Raw genomic sequence first — 16272 nt, 5'->3', positions numbered from 1 at the left:
GAGGTGATGCATTTTGGATGGACAAATAAGGTAAGGGAATACACAATGAGTGGTAGGACCCTAGGAAGTACAGAGGGTCAGAGGGACCTTGGTGTACATGTACATAGATCCCTGAAGGCAGCGGAACAGGTAGATAAGGTGGTTAAAAAGGCATATGGGATACTTGCCTTCATTAGCCGAGGCATGGAATATAAGAGCAGGGAGGTTATGATGGAGCTGTACAAAACGCTGGTGAGGCCACAGCTGAAGTACTGTGTGCAGTTCTGGTCGCCTCACTATAGGAAGGATGTGATTGCTTTGGAGAGGGTGCAGAGAAGATTCACCAGGATGTTACCTGGGATGGAGCGCCTCAGCTATGAAGAGAGACTGAACAGGCTGGGGTTGTTTTCCTTGGAGCAAAGAAGGCTGAGGGGGGACCTGATTGAGGTGTACAAAATGATGAGGGGCATAGATAGGGTAGACAAAGAGGAACTTTTCCCCTTAGGGGGGTCAATAACAAGGGGGCATAGATTCAGGGTAAGGGGCAGGAGATTTAGAGGGGATTTGAGGAGGAACTTTTTCACCCAGAAGGTGGTTGGAATGTGGAACTCAATGCCTAAAAGGGTGGTAGAGGCAGGAACCCTCAACATTCAAGAAGCATTTGGATGAGCACTTGAAATGCCATTGCATACAAGGCTATGGACCAAATGCTGGAAAATGGGATTAGACTGGACGGGGATGGATGGGCGGCGCAGACACGATGGGCCGAAGGGCCTCTTTCTGTGCTGTAAGACTCTATGAGGGCCACTCCCATGGATGTAGAGGGGCTTGTGGTGGGGCGTTTTGGACCTTCTGGCATCCTGTACAGCTCTTCGTCATCTCTTCGATTTCTCTATCGATTCCCAGCCACCACACAAACGCTCTGGCTAAGTTCTTCATTTTTACCCCTCCCAGATGACCCTCATGAAGCTCATTGAGCAGTCTATCCTTCAATTTGGGTGGAATTACTGCTCTGGATCCACACATCAAGGTTCCTCTGCACACTGACAGCTGTTCTCTTCTCGGCGAGAATGCTGGCAACAGTGGTTCGCCATGTGCTGGCCATCCCTTCACCATTAAATCATAGACCCTGGAGAGTGCCGGATCATTTCGTGTTTCCTTTTCTATGTTTGTATTCGTCACAGGTAGACATTCGACTATGGTCGAGTGGAATATCTCCACAGGATCCACTGCAGGTGCTTCTTCCACCGTCGGCAACGGTAGGCGCGACAATCCATCAGCATTCCCATGCTGTTTAGTTCCTTTGTACTCGATGTCATATTGGTGTGCCCCTAGGAAAAGGGACCACCTCTGTAGCCGTTGTGCTGTCATTATCGGGACGCCCTTCTGAGGGTTGAAAATGGAGACAAGAGGTTGATGATCAGTTAGTAAAGTAAATTTCTGACCATGCAGGTAGTGTTTGAACTTCTTCACCCCCCACACCAGGCTGAGGGCCTCTCTGTCAATCTGGGCGTAGTTACGCTCGGCTGAAGTTAACGAGCGTGACGCAAAAGCTATCGGCCTCTCTGAACCATCAAGGAATTTATGTGACAGTACCGCTCCAATGCCGTAGGGAGACGCATCACACGCCAGTCTTATCAGTAGTGATGGGTTGTAGTGAGCCAATACTTCTCTTGAAGTGATTAGGTCTTTACTCTTCTGAAAGGCCCGCTTACATTCATCGCTCCATTTCCATGCTACTCCAGTTTGTAGTAGGGCGTTCAGTGGGTGCAGAATTGTGGACAAATTCGGCAAAAACTTATGGTAGTAATTCACCAATCCGAGGAATGACCTCAGTTGCGACACATTTTCAGGCGCTGGAGCCTTAACTACCGCTTCAATTTTGTCAGGGGACTTATGTAACCCCTCTTCATCAATCACGTGGCCACAATACGATATCTGTTTCTTAAAAAACTCGCAATTGGGGCGATTGGCTCGTAGCCCATGTTCTCTTAGTCTAGTGAGCACCTGCTCTAGGTTGGCAAGGTGTTCACTGTCATCTTCACCTGTCACTAGGATGTCGTCCAAGTAACACGGAGTCCCCGGAATCCCTTGCAGGACTTGTTCCATCGCTCTTTGCCATATCGCCGGAGCTGATGCTACTCCGAATACCAGTCGATTATACTGGTAAAGACCTTTGTGAGTGTTTATCGTGAGATACTTCCTAGAGGATTCTTCAACCTCCATCTGCAAATATGCTTGTGCTAGGTCAATTTTTGTAAAACGCTTCCCTCCAGATAGTGAGGCGAAAATATCTTCTATCCTCGGGAGAGGATACTGTACTGTGTGAAGGACTGGGTTCACCGTCACCTTGAAGTCCCCACAGATGCGAACCTTCCTTGGCTCCTCAGACTTATTGTTTAACGTTTTCTTCATGACCGGAACGATGGGTGTCGCCCACTCGCTCCAGTCTACCTTAGATAACACGCCTGCATTCTCCAGATTCTCCAGCTCTGCCTCGACGGCTGGGCGAATTGCATACGGTACCGGTCTTGCTTTGAAAAACTTGGGAATTGCATTCTCTTCTATTTTTATCGAGGCGGTTACGCCTTTGAGTTCCCAGTTCTTGTTGAAATACCTCTTTGGCGTTAGCTAAGATTTTTGACAATCGTCCAGGTGTGACGTCGTCATCCTTTTTACCAGCCACAGTCAGTGCCTGAATGGAGTGCCAGTCTAAATTTATCTTTCTGATCCATTCACGTCCCAATAACGGTGGTCCACCATCTTGCAATATGTACAGATACAATTTCTGTATTTCCTTGCCGTTGTATTCGACAGGCACCCTTATTTTCCCTCTGGGGTATACTTTCTGCCCCGTATACATCTTCAAGACAATGGATGTCTCTCTCAAGGGTATGTGTGAGAATAGCCGCTCGTAGTCTCGTCGATTCATGACGGTCAGGGCTGATCCTGTATCCAATTCCATTTTGACTTGGGACCCTGCTATCGTGAGGGTGACCCAAATGGTTCGGTGATCCTCTTTTGCGATTACGTTGTGAAGTTCGAGACAGCTTAGTCTCTTGTTCCCGGATTCACTATCGCTCTTCTGGTCTTCGGAACTACTGTCCGTCATCTTTTGTACTTTCCTGTACTGTACCTTAGTAGCCTTTTTGTTGTCGTTAGTCTTCTTCCCAGACCTGCAAACTCGTGCAATGTGTCCCATCTTTCCGCATTGCCTGCATATTTTGTCCTTGGACCAGCAGTCCTTCTGGTCATGGGTTGATCTGCCGCAGCGATAACATTTTTCAAATTCCCGTGTCATTTCATGGGTGCCGTATTCCTGTGGCTTTTGCTGTATTTCCGCAGCTCCCCTTGCTGCTGCTTCATACGATACTGCTACGCTGAAAGCCTTATCTAGCGTCAGCTCTTTCTCCGAGAGTAACCTCTTCTGGGTTCCTTCACTCAGGAGTCCACAGACAAATTTGTCCCGTAGGGTATCTGCCAGTCCTGCTCCGAACTGGCAGTGCTTTGATAGCTTGCGTAGTTCCGTAAGGTAATCAGCATTGCTCTCATCTTTATGCTCTCATCTTTATGCTGATTTCTCTTGTGGAATTTAAATCTTTCTGCTATCAGCAGCGGTGTAGGATTTAGGTGTTCTTGTAGGATATCAACAATTTCGTTAAAACTCTTCGCCATCGGTTTGGCTGGAGTAATCAGGTTCCGCAATAGGCCGTACGTTCTTGCGCCCATTAAGTTTAGTAGTACCGATGCCTTTTTCTCATCGGCTACTTCGTTTGCCTCGCAATATACTTCGACTCTTTCCACATACGTGGTCCAGTCTTCTATTGCATTATCAAAGGCAGTGATATTGCCAGTCTTCGGCATCTTGGAAATCTAAGATGGCGCCTCCCGCGCTTTGCCTTCTTCCCCGCTGGATTAAGATGGCGCCTCCCGCGCTTTCTGTCTTCTCCGCTGCTGCTAGCGCTGTTGCTGGCGTTTTTATGCCTTGATGGCGACGCCCTATGGTCTTCACGCACTTCCTCCCCCCCCCCCCCCCGCGCTGCTGCTAACGCCGCTCTCCGCGGTCCCCGTGGCAAACTGCAGCTCCTCGCGGCTTTCTGCGCTTCTAATTTCTTTTATTTTCCCGTCGTCCGAGCAAACCCTACGGGACACTTTCCTCCCTCTTCTTGGGTCTGTATGCTGCCCGGCTTCGTAGCACCGGCCGCGCCCTGTGTGTTCCACCCTCTCTCTTCCCGACAACGCTGCTCGGCCCTGTTGAAAAGCCACCCGATCGAGCTCTAGCCCGCCGCAGCCCAGGAAGGATCAGTGTACTACCTGCCACCAGCCCGATTAGCTGGGACACCATAGACAGGATAACCAAGCCCCGCTCTCGACAGCCTCCCCTGCAAATCTTCAACTCCGATGAATCAGAGGCGGTTGTCCACGGTTGGCGCCCGTTTCTTCTGTTTTTTTTTCTTCTTTCTGGCCTCGACCTCCAACAACTTCGCTTCAGGGATGGATCCCCATGAGGTGGTGCAGAACTGTAGGTAAGTTCGGATCTGCTCGTCGCCGGTATTATGTCCGTGTGTAATTGAGACACCGACTGCAGGAGTAGGTTACAACAGGTGTTTACTGAGTGGAGACAAAACTGGAACTACTATGCAAAGTTACTACACAGGCTTATATACAGGGGTGGTCACTACTGGTACTGCAGTATACAGGGGCTACAGTATATAGTTCCTTCTACAAAGTACATACACTACAGAATCCATAAAGGTAACAGAATGCTGAGTTATATTGCCAAATCAGTATGGCACAAGTATGAAGCCATCGTGCTGAAGTTGTACAGTGCCTTTGTCAGGCTATAATGTTGAGTACTGTGCTCCAGTCACAGATATAAATGAAAATTCCAACCCATAGAGCCGAAGCAGAGAAGGGCCACAAAGTTAATTCTATGATTTGAAGATATATTAGAAGAACTTGGCTCTTCAAAGGAGGCGAATGAGACAGGACTGTATAGAGGTATACAAGAAGCTAAATTAAGAAAAGGGTACTGCAAAGCAATATTTTAAGTTTAAACCATAATTCGAGGACAAGGGAACATAGGTATAAATTGGTGGTACTTCATACAAAAAGTGATTGATAGGTGCAATGATTTCATGGTTCGGGTAGTAGAGGCAAGAACTCTGGAACCATCTAGGCTGAAGTTGGATGCTGTAATGTGGGTGGAGGGAACGGTAGGTTTCTATGGATGGATGAGTTAGTTGAATTTCCCCCATCTGTCATTGTCTTTTGTGAAGTATCTATGCCTTTTTTATGCTGAATTGTGTAGTGTTCGAGACATTACTCTTCGAATTTTATTTGCCTATTTCTAGTCTAGTGTTAAACTGGATGGCCACATTTCATTTCAAGGTAGTGTGACTTTTGACAAAGATTTACCCTTAATAAAGCAACAGAAAAAGGCCTGGCCAACTGTTGTACCAGTGCGTTCCTCACCTGAAGGTACTAACACTTGCTGGAGTATGGATCTATGGCCCTCCAGTACTGTACACAAGTGCATATTGTTCATTTTTGATCCAGACAGTAAATGTTGACAAGCTATTCAACTTTGGGAGGGTTTCACAGCTGAACCAATCCTGTCCTTATGTGACGTTCACACGTGCACCTTTTTCAGCATGAGTCACTCAACAATATTCGGGAATCAGAATGCTGATACTGTATTTCTGCTTCGTAGTCCAGAACAGTGAAGCAAGTTGTAACGTCTGCACCACTGCTCCAGCTGTGCTCGGCTGAATAGCTTCTGTACTGCGTTGGCACTAGTACACAACATGCAATTATGCCTTGCCTATAGATTTTTTTTTAAACTAGCCTGCAAAAAAACCAAAAAATTGTGGCAAAACTGGTCTTACTGGTTAGTGAATTCCTCAGTAATTAAAACTTTAACTGCAATCTGATCTTGCAGTTGAGAGTAAAATGAAAATTGCGTCAATTCTTTTTGGAAAGATTTCCCATTATGTGACGCAGACAGAATGCTTGACCAAATTGGGTTAATAGAGAAATGTATATGGAACACTTGCAGTAATAGGTTACTTTAATATGTGCAATGTGGTTCAAGGTGTTGCAGTTATTTTTTCAATCCTTATGGGGAAGTGCCTGGCCACCACAGTGTACCTTTTCTCTATAAGGCAGCAATCAGGGTCAGTTTGTAGGGAATCGTGGACAAAGACTCCAGTCTTGCTGATCTGTAGCTGTAGCACAGACTATCAGATGACCATCATGCAGTCTCTACCTTCATAATGTTCAAGTGTACTTAATCAAGGCAAGTAGTTTGTTATTGCTCAGAAATTGACATTTTTACTGCCTCTGGCACTGCAAGTTCTTTCTTGTGCAGAAATCAGCAGGATTCAAGCTGTGAAGGATCACTTGCGTTGTATATAATGTGTGCCGTTCCTTTTGTTGTTATTGTACTTTCATGATTTAAGTGTTATTGCAAAACTATTATAGCTGACAAAATAATGGACTATACAAGGAATTGTGATTATTGCTCATGTGCCAGCTTTTGAGTCAAAGTTGTGGATTACAGTGTATGGGCACAGTCTAGCACATCTACTGAGACCAGCTCCTGTGCAAATATAAAAGTGGCGCACGGAGCCAAGACATGGATGACGCTCTCCTGAAACTGGATAGAGTATACAATGAAAGTAAAAGCTTCTATTGTGTATATTTCTGATCTCTTTAATCCATTTGTTCTTGTACTGTATATGAGGAACTTTAAAAAAATAAAAATAAACTTCTTAATCAACCTAGCCATTGTCCAAAGTACATGATTTTATGTAATTAATCCGGACACCATTGCCTCCAAACCCAACTTGACTGAAAGCACTTTTATATACAGGAAACTCGTTGGTATCCGGCACCAACTGGACCGGCGTGTTGCCGGTTGATCAAAAATTCCGGATGACGGAGAGGGTTATCTACCGAGGCTATTTTTAACAAAGAAAAATTTAAAAAATCAAGAAATGTGCAGTATACAGTAATTGGGTACTCGCCTACAGAATGTTGTGTTAAATGGATGGTGGAAGATGCTTGGTTAAGTACAGTACTGCCAGTTATGCAATGCAATGACTACCAGCAGCGTGGGAGACACACAGTACCCCTGTAAAATGGCGGATCAGAAGAGACTACCGGCAGCGCGGGAGAGTCATACTCCTGTTACAGGGGTTTGAGGTGTTCGGACTTCCGACAGCACCAAGAAGCTGAGTAGTGGCAGTTTGGAGAACTACCACCGCGGGAGACTCTGACACGGCAACATTGCCGGTTATTGAGGTGTTGTTTTCGGAGTGAGAATTTTGCCGGTTAATAGAGATTTCTGGATATTTAGGTGCCGTTTAAACGAGAGTTTCCTGTAGTGCAGTCTGGTTCCTGAAGTGCAGGTCTTGCATAGATGACCATATGCAAGACTCTCTAATCAGCATATGGACAATTGCAATGGATAATGCATTCTCTCTTCCTTTTTCAGTGTAAAATATCCTGAATAAGTTTTTTTTTAACTAAAATAATATGTAGGCTGAACTGAGAAGAATTAAATGAAGAACAAATAAAACAATTTGTGGAACCTAGTTTATTTACTTTTTTTTTCTTTGTTGTGTCCTGCAGGTTGTTGGGAGAGGAGCCTTTGGAGTTGTGTGTAAAGCAAAATGGCGTGGAAAAGATGTAGCTATAAAGCAAATTGAAAGTGAATCAGAGAGGAAAGCCTTCATCGTAGAGGTAATTCGTTACATGTGCCTTCTTTTCATCCTAGAGATTGAGGATCAAAATCTAGGGTTTGGTTCAGGTTTTGTTTAAGGGGGAAATTGGCCCTGAAAGTAGCAGGAGACGGATTTCAGCTCCTGCAGACACATCATTAAAGCATAGGTGAAGAATTTTTTTTTTTTTTTTTTTTTTTTTTAATTAAAGTCTTGGATATCACCATTATCTGACTGGCCTAGTTCCATAATAATTGCATGGACTTGCCTGGTTAAGGGACAGGCTTCTAACTGCTATTTCACCATGCAGTGCCGTTTTAGCCATACCATGAAGTAGAGGCCAAACACTTCCCAGAAAGCCACCATGGGCGCCTTGCCCACACATCTTGGTATTTAGAGCAACATTAGCAAAGGGCTGGTAGCAGGTTGGCTGTCGACCTTTTTGCCTGGAAGAACATGTCTGGTAGTTTTTGGGGGGGTGGGGGGGCTAGGGGCGGGGTGGTGGAATTGGTGCTCTGAGAAAGGTCTCTGGATACCTGCCTGATATCTAAGTAAATTGAATAAGACCTAGGGCCTGAATAGAGAATCTTTGTCACTGCACTCCAGCTTACTAGATTTTATCACATGTTGTCATGTGATCATCTCGTCTTCAGTAGGTTAAAGAATCAGACTGCAGCTCAGTTTATAAACCACTGGATAAATTCATTGAATATTAAATAAATAATGCAGAGTACTCAGTACAAACAGTATATTTACAGTTATATAGTGCATGTGTCTGGTTGAAATACAGCCAAGATTTTTTGAAGATATCCTATAACAAAAGGAATTAAAAACTCTTTCTCTTAACTACTTGAGATGGTCAGCCAATCTCAAGATTCAAAATAGCATTCATTTACATAACTACAGTTGTCAAACAAATGTACTGTAAGCAGCTCCAGGGGATGCTTGTATGAATAGTCTATAAGGCAGTCCACTTCCAAGAGCAACGTAGCAGTCGATCCATGCTTATCCAGTCCTTCCTGAATTAAGCTAGGTCTTTGCCTTTTCATGAGGTGTCAATATTGGCCACGCTGGGATGTGTAGTCTCTGTAGCCTGCAGGAGCAACTAGCAGTAATCAATTTTAACCGTTTGTGTTCTGTGACCAGCAGGAAGAAACCAATAAATAATCCATCGTAGACAGAAATGTTTAATTTGTGTCCCAATATGGTTGACCATCTGGAGATTTTTCTTTTCTTTTCAAAGGTCTTTAATGAAAAAATGTTTGAAAACCTTCTTGTACAGTGACATATGTTGTGTTGAAATGCATTATTATGTCACCATGACAAAAATGACGCAGGGCTCCTCTGGCTTTTCCTCCCCAAATAAAAATTTGCTAAACTAAATTTTCATGAACATCATGTCCTTCTAAATCACACCAGTCTAATTAGTTGGATGTTATAGGATATCTGCAATTCACCACGCTTGTCGGGTAGTGGTGGACAGGCTGAATGGTCTGTACAGAAGCAGGAGAAGATGCCACACTTTCAGGAATATGACATGGTATGACTGGCAAATCATTTACCATGTCAAAAGCCCAGGTTGTGCCACCAAGAGTTGCCTGCTATTGTGCTCCACATTTACTGCTTGTCCATTGTGAGCCCTCATGCAATTCTACAGCTCTTTGACCGCATCTCCTGCTTTAGCAGTCAAGATGCAATGTACCATTCATAGTCTTGGCACACACATCAGATCATTGTAATACAATCTAGCTACATGGTTTTTGATGAGCTACTGACCCATGGGTTGGTCATAATTGCAGATGCTCCTTCAAATTAAATCCCAAGATAACCTTTCTGCTTCCAGGACAAGATGGTATAAAATTCAAGGGAACATGCCCCATCTGGAGAACGGCTCATAAATCACAAGAACCTGAAGGCTTCACTGGTGTAGTATAACTGCAACTGGTGCAAGGCAAACTTGGAGGTAGTAAGGAAAGATTAAGCAGCAGGCTCCCCACAAGGTCAGGCCTAGTGCCATGCTGCTCTTGTGTCTCTCACAACCACACAAATATCTCACAAAGTATTCAGGGAGCTGCATTCTATCTTGTTACTGTAGGCCTGAAAGAACAGTTTTCAGTGACGCTAGTGGCCCTGAGTAAGGCAGCACCACACAGTATCCTGTGACTCTCGTTGAAGTTTGCAGAAACCTCCACAGAAGGATGAAGTTAGTATTTAGTCAAGTTAACTATCTGTAGGCTGCCCAGGTGAAGGAATCAGCTGGCCACATGGATGCCTTCTGTGATGCTCTACACTTTTGGGAACTTTAGCACCTGGAAAATGTTCTTTGTTGTGTTGTCTCTTGTAAGCAAGATCTTTGTTACTTGCTTGTTGCGTTTGGGCACAACTGCCTGACTGATTAGGCACATTTCATCGGTGGTAACTTGAAAGGATTCATTGGTGCAAAAGCTTAATGCAGTACTGACCTTCACAGCCACATGATGAGCTATTCCTGCGGTAAAAGTTGTCTGCAGGTCACCTTCTATGAGATGGCTTAACTGTGACAGCCCCCCCCCAATGACATGGAAGCACTGAAGTCAGGTCTCTTCTGACATACCCAGTAATGACTGTCTAAGCCTGTAAATGCAGATCCTGGGGTAAGGAGAGTTGCATACCAAGTGGCTGAGGTGTAATCACATCTGCTTGTCATCTCCCTTGAGAACTGCATTTCATGCTCCACCTATGAAAATGCCATTGGAGGTCTCAAAGAAATTTCCATTCTGGCGACTTTGGTTGCAACAAGTGAAATTGCAATTTCACAAGACTGTTGTAGGAAAATGAGTTCGAAATGAAAGTGTTGCAATGCAAAAAATCAGTACTCAACAGCAACAGTCAGCCCTGCACCAATGAAAATGCAGATAAAGCAATATAAGAAGCAGCAAAAAAAAAACTCCACTCTATACAAAGTACTGTTTCCTTTATATAGCCATCTCTTCAAGGTGATGCCATCCAAACAGTAGTGTGCCCATTTTATATGAGCAAGCTGCACAGAGACAGGAGGCCTGGCAAAAAAAAACGAAATCTAGTATGGGACCAATTTGCATAAAATTTGCATGTGTGATAACTTTTTGAAATGCTGCTGACCACATAGACCTCCTTGTCCCATTTCTGCAGTCTGCACTTCACAGTTGTGATCGTGAGGCTTTATACCAGGAGCTGAAGCCTTGCAAAATTTATCCTTGTATGTCAGCAAAGGTTTTAGGATGTGAAATTATATTGGTTTTGTAACACTCAGTATTTCATCTATAATTACAACCCAAATGCTGCCTACCACACAGACCTCCATGTGCAATTTTGATGTTTGGTATAAAATTAAAGTTACTAGGGACATTCTATCCTCAAAGTTGAAGCAAATCCACAAGCTAAATTACTTTGGTAGAGATTTAAATTCTGAGCAGTTAACTGTAATGTTCAAATAATTAAAAACTTGATGGTAATAGGTACAGTATATATTTGTCTCGGCATGTTAGTTTATACCGACGAGCCACTCCCTGTAGTCGCCCAGCTAGGCTAACTGGTGGAGGTACATAGGCCTGTTCCTATCAGCCCCTCGAGCCTGCTCTGCTATTCAGTTAGATCATGTCTGATCTGCACATCAACTCCATTTACCTTTGCTCTATATCCCTTGATGCCCTTGCCTAACAGACATCTATCGATCTCAGTCTTGAGCACACCCAATTGTCACAGCCTTTTGGGGAAGAGAATTCCAGATTTCTACTACCCTTTGTGTGGAAAAAGTGCTTCCTGATTTCCCTCCTAAATGGCTCTAATTTTAAGATTATTCTTGATTCCCCACCAGAGGAAATAGTTCCTTCATATCTACTCTATCAAATACTTTTAACATTTTAAACACCTCAATTATATCACCCGTCTTCTATACTGAAGGGAATACAAGCCAAGTTCATGCAACTTGTCCTCGTATTTAACCCTCTAAGGCCTGATACCATTCTGGTGAACCTACGCTACACCCCTCCAAGGCCAATATATCCTTACTGAGGTGCGGTGCCCAAAAGTGAATGCAAAACTCCAGATGGGGTCTGACCAAGGCTCCCCACTCTGTCAAAAGGCTAACTCCAATTCCATGCAATCTCATTTTTGCTAATAATGTCTGGTGTGATATCAAATGCCTTCTGGAAATCCATATATAAAACATCCATAGACACTCCCTTACCTAAGAGACATAGGGAGAGATGAGCCCAGCTGCTAACAGTTGTAAGCAGAGAATGACAAGACAATATTTGGCCTTATGCCAGAGGTCTGTGCCCTGTCTTTTAATGAGTCTTCCAGGAAACTTAGATAAGTATTTTTCTTGGGAGAGTCTGAGGATCTGCTGATGTGGGATTCTGATCGCAAGGTCAGGTCAAGTGGGATGTTGAAAGCTCTGATTTGTACGTGAAAGTTGCTTTTACTTCAAATAATTAGGAAAACTAAATTGGAGGTAGATAATTAGCAGTGCAGAAAGTTATCCTGTTGGTGTGATGTTTGCTTTACATCTTGAGAGGATTTTTAAAAAATGTAACTTTAGTTGGAGTTTAATTACATAAGAGTTTCTGTTAATCATCACTGCCCCAGGACATCACTGCAGGAGTTCCTCAGGGCAGTGTACTAGGCCCAACCATCTTCAGCTGCTTCATCAATGACCTTCCCTCCAACATAAGGTCAGAAATGGGGGTGTTCGCTGATGACTTCAGTGTTCAGTGCCATTCGCAACTCCTCAGATAATGAAGCAGTCCATGCCTGCATGCAACAAGACCTGGACGACGTACAGGCTTGGGCTGATAAGTGGCAGGTAACATTCACGCCACACAAGTGCCAGGCAATGACTATCTCCAACAAGCGAGAGTCTAACCACCGCCCCATGACATTCAACAGCATTACCATCGCTGAATCCCCTACCATCAACATCCTGGGGGTCACCATTGACCAGAAACTTAACTGGACCAGCCACATAAATACTGTGGCAACAAGAGCAGGCCAGAGGCTGGGTATTCTACGGCAAGTGTCTCACCTCCTGACTCCCCAAGGCCTTTCCACCATCTACAAGGCACAAGTAAGGAGTGTGATGGAATACTCTCCACTTGCCTGGATGAGTGCAGCTCCAACAACAGCTCGACACCATCCAGGACAAAGCAGCCCGCTTGATTGGCACCCCATCCACCATCTTAAACATTCACTCCCTCCACCACTGGCATACTGTGGCTACAGTGTGTGCCATCTACAAGATGCACTGCAGCAACTCGCCAAGGCTTCTTCGGCAGCACCTCCCAAACCCGTGACCTCTACCACTTAGAAGGACAAGGGCAGCAAGCGCATGGGAACACCACCACTTCCAAGTTCCCCTCTTAAGTCACACACCGTTCTGACTTGGAAGTATTTTGTCGATCCTTCATCGTCGCTGGGTCAAAATCCTGGAGCTCCCTCTCTAACAGCATTGTGGGAGTACCTTCACCACATGGACTGCAGCGGTTCATGAAGGCGGCTCACCACCACCTTCTCAAGGGCAACTAGGGATGAGCAATAAATGCTGGCCCTGCCAGCGACGCCCACACCCCATGAACGAATATTTAAAAAAAGTTCTATGTAGCCCTATGTTGTACAAAAATGTATTCCAGATTAATGTTTCATCAGTATGTGTTCTATGGAGCAGATTTATAGTTTTATGAATTGCACAAAATTAAAGTAGCATTACAAATGAGAATGTAGTGGTACCTTGGATATTTGCTTTCCTGACTATCCTACAGATTTTTTTCAGGCAAAGCCTTGCACAATTCGTTGCCTCACTGCACAGCCCACTTACTCCAATCTCTTCCTGACCAGCATAAATTAATCTTAAAGACCAAGAAAGATTAAATTTTGCTTCACTTATTTGGATTGTATTTGTCTTCATTCCCATGCCTAGGGTATTGCTGTACCGTGTGGGCGGGGTAACCTCCCACTGCAGCAGCCAATGGAAGGTCCACTGCATAGGTTTGTGCCACAACATTTTATTTTGTTTTCATAACTTTTTTTCTCTTTTCTGTTACAGCTTCGGCAGTTGTCACGTGTAACGCACCCCAATATTGTGAAACTGTATGGAGCCTGTCTAAATCCAGTATGTAATTCAAATCCTACCTATCATTTCAGGCTGTGTAACCTAATTGTACATTGCTGTTGTTTGATCAAAATACAATGTTTTATATTTTTATTTTTGGAGATATGATTTTATATCATCGAGGGCTGACATAATAAGTGAGTTATGGTCAGAACCTTAAGTCATGAATCTCTTCCTGAATACCTCTATCTTGGTACACCTCTCCCCACCTTCTAGAACTTTCTATAAACTTAACTTCTTGACCAAAACCACCCACTACTCTAGGATCATTCTGAAGAGCAAAGATAATTCCTGGCTTTTTTCCACTACCAACCATCTCAACTACTATATAACAGAAACTTGCATTTATAAAGCACCTTTAACATAAAAAAAAATGCCAAGTCCCTTTACAGAGGTCAGAAAGATAGATTTTAAGGAGGACAGTGAGGTGAAGCAGCAGAGAGGTTTAAGGAGGGAATTCCAGAGCATGAAACCTCGATGGCTGAAGTCACAGTTGCCAATGTTGGGCGAAGGGGGATGCACAGAAGGCTAGAGTTATAGGAACATAGCCTTTGGGTTGTGTTGTAAGCTCAGCTCTGAGTCTAAAAGGGAGCTGGAATCAGGCAGGATGTGGAGTTTATTGCAAGGGCCAACAATGGTGGCTTCAGTCTTCCCAATGTTTAAATGGAAGTAATTGCAGCTCATCCATGACTGGATATAGGACAGCAGTCTGACAACACAGACGCAGTGAAAGAGTCGAGAAAGATGTTGGAGAGCAATGTTCCCTTTACGCCGCGCAGCGCTCTGGACCTCCCTCGCAGTCGGCTCACCGGCTTTTCAATGGGGAAAAACAGCGCATGCGTGGTATTTTGAATGGGCTGCGCGGCCCCTTTAAGATAATTTTGCCAAGGGCCAGCATGTAGATGAAATGGGGGGGTCCAGGATAGATCTTGAGGGACTCCAGAGGTAATGGCGTGGGGTGGAAGAGAAGCCACTGCTGGTGATGCTCTGGCTACGCTCGGATATGTATGCGTGGAACCAAATGAGCGCAGCCCCACGAAGTGGACAATGGAGCAGAGGCTTGAATGTTGATGGTGTGGTTGACTGCGTCAAAGACTGTAGGAGGGACAGTAACCTTACTGAAGTATGGTTCAGCCTGAGACCATGTCTGGCAGGGGGATGGATTAGATAGCAAGGATATGGAGTTTGTCGTAGGGAGGTGAAGACTATTGCATTGGTCTTCCCAATGTTCAACTGGAGGAAATTGGGGCTCATCAAAGCTGGTTGTCAGACAAGCTATCTGACAACAATAAGGGGCTGAGAGAGGTAGTGGGGCGGGAGAGAGCTGGGTGTTGTCGGTGTTCATGTGGAAGCTGACCTCGTCTGCAGAAGACGTTGCCAAGGGGGCAGCTTGGAGATGAGAAAAATGAGGAGGTCAAGAATGAATCCTTGTGGACTCCAGAGGTAACATCGCGGGGAGAAGAGAAGCCATTGCTGGAGATGCATTGGATACAAACAGGAATGTAAGAGTGGAACCAAACAAATATTCTTTGTTTCTTCTTCCCTCCCTCCCCACCCTGCATTATTTCATGGCACAGTAGATTATATCGTTCAAAAAAGCAGTTGAAAGATTTTTTTTAAATGTAGTAAACTGCTAAGATTTGCACAGCTTGGACAGTTTTTTTTAAAGTGGGAGTTAAACTTCCCACGGTGGGAGAGAGATGTTACAGCTGAGAAAGTTTATCTCTGTTGATTTCTAGCATTTTAAAAAATCTTTTGGGTGAAATGGTTTTACTGAGAAGATTCAAAATTACTGCATTCACAATGTATTGTGCTGACATCTTCGTGTCTGTTGATGGCTGAAAGAATTGGACCAGAAGGAAAAATGCAGTCAAGAAGTAGATATTGCACAGTAACAATTTTAAAGTGGATAAATCTAAAAATATGTATAATTTAATTTTAAAATAATTTTTTACTCCTACACTTGATTTTTTTGTAATCAAATTTAAGGCCATTTAACACTTTAAAGCGGGTAGACACATGGGGCTGGATTTTGTCAATGGGGACCTTTTGGAGGCAGGACTCCCACTTTTTGGGTTGTAGTCCCACTTCCATCGACTTGTGGCCAACCCACACTATTTTCCCTTGATTGACCTTGTTAAGCCCACCCAGCGAGCTCAGCAGGCCAATTAAGGGACACCTGGCTACTGGTGACGTCAGCGATTGACATTTCGCCTGTCGAGCTTTTGACAGATGAAAAATCAGCATTTGACAGCTCTGTGAAGCTGTCAAACACTGACAATCTGTCTTCTAACTTGAGTCCTTCTACTTAGACTCAGTTAGAGAGCTCTCCAGACCAGAAAGCAGAGGCTGCAACTTTTGACAGTTCAGCGACTATTCTGCTTTCTGTGCCGGTGAGCTGAGGGACTCCCGAGAACTGAAGGGAGGAAGCCTGCAGAGAAA

The 16272-nt window shown here is 44.3% G+C and overlaps 1 protein-coding gene across 5 annotated transcripts in view; it reads left to right on the top strand.

The window, feature by feature from the left end:
• The window catches only part of map3k7 (mitogen-activated protein kinase kinase kinase 7), a 162939-nt gene that overhangs the window by 58611 nt on the left and 88056 nt on the right, over positions 1-16272 (top strand). For 3 of the 5 annotated variants that reach the window (XM_085997408.1, XM_085997409.1, XM_085997410.1), the window contains exons 2-3: positions 7615-7725; positions 13765-13830. In XM_085997408.1, the coding sequence (XP_085853534.1) occupies positions 7615-7725; positions 13765-13830 (177 nt within the window). Of the gene's footprint in view, positions 1-7614; positions 7726-9546; positions 9667-13764; positions 13831-16272 lie in introns of all 5 variants that reach the window. The other 2 variants (XM_085997412.1, XM_085997411.1) reach the window with 1 other exon arrangement.

Source organism: Somniosus microcephalus, chromosome 9 (assembly GCF_052327205.1).
Source record: "Somniosus microcephalus isolate GS21.2 chromosome 9, FLI_Smic_1.0, whole genome shotgun sequence".
Classification (NCBI taxonomy): domain Eukaryota; kingdom Metazoa; phylum Chordata; class Chondrichthyes; order Squaliformes; family Somniosidae; genus Somniosus; species Somniosus microcephalus.
This window is presented reverse-complemented; position numbering and strand designations above follow the sequence as displayed.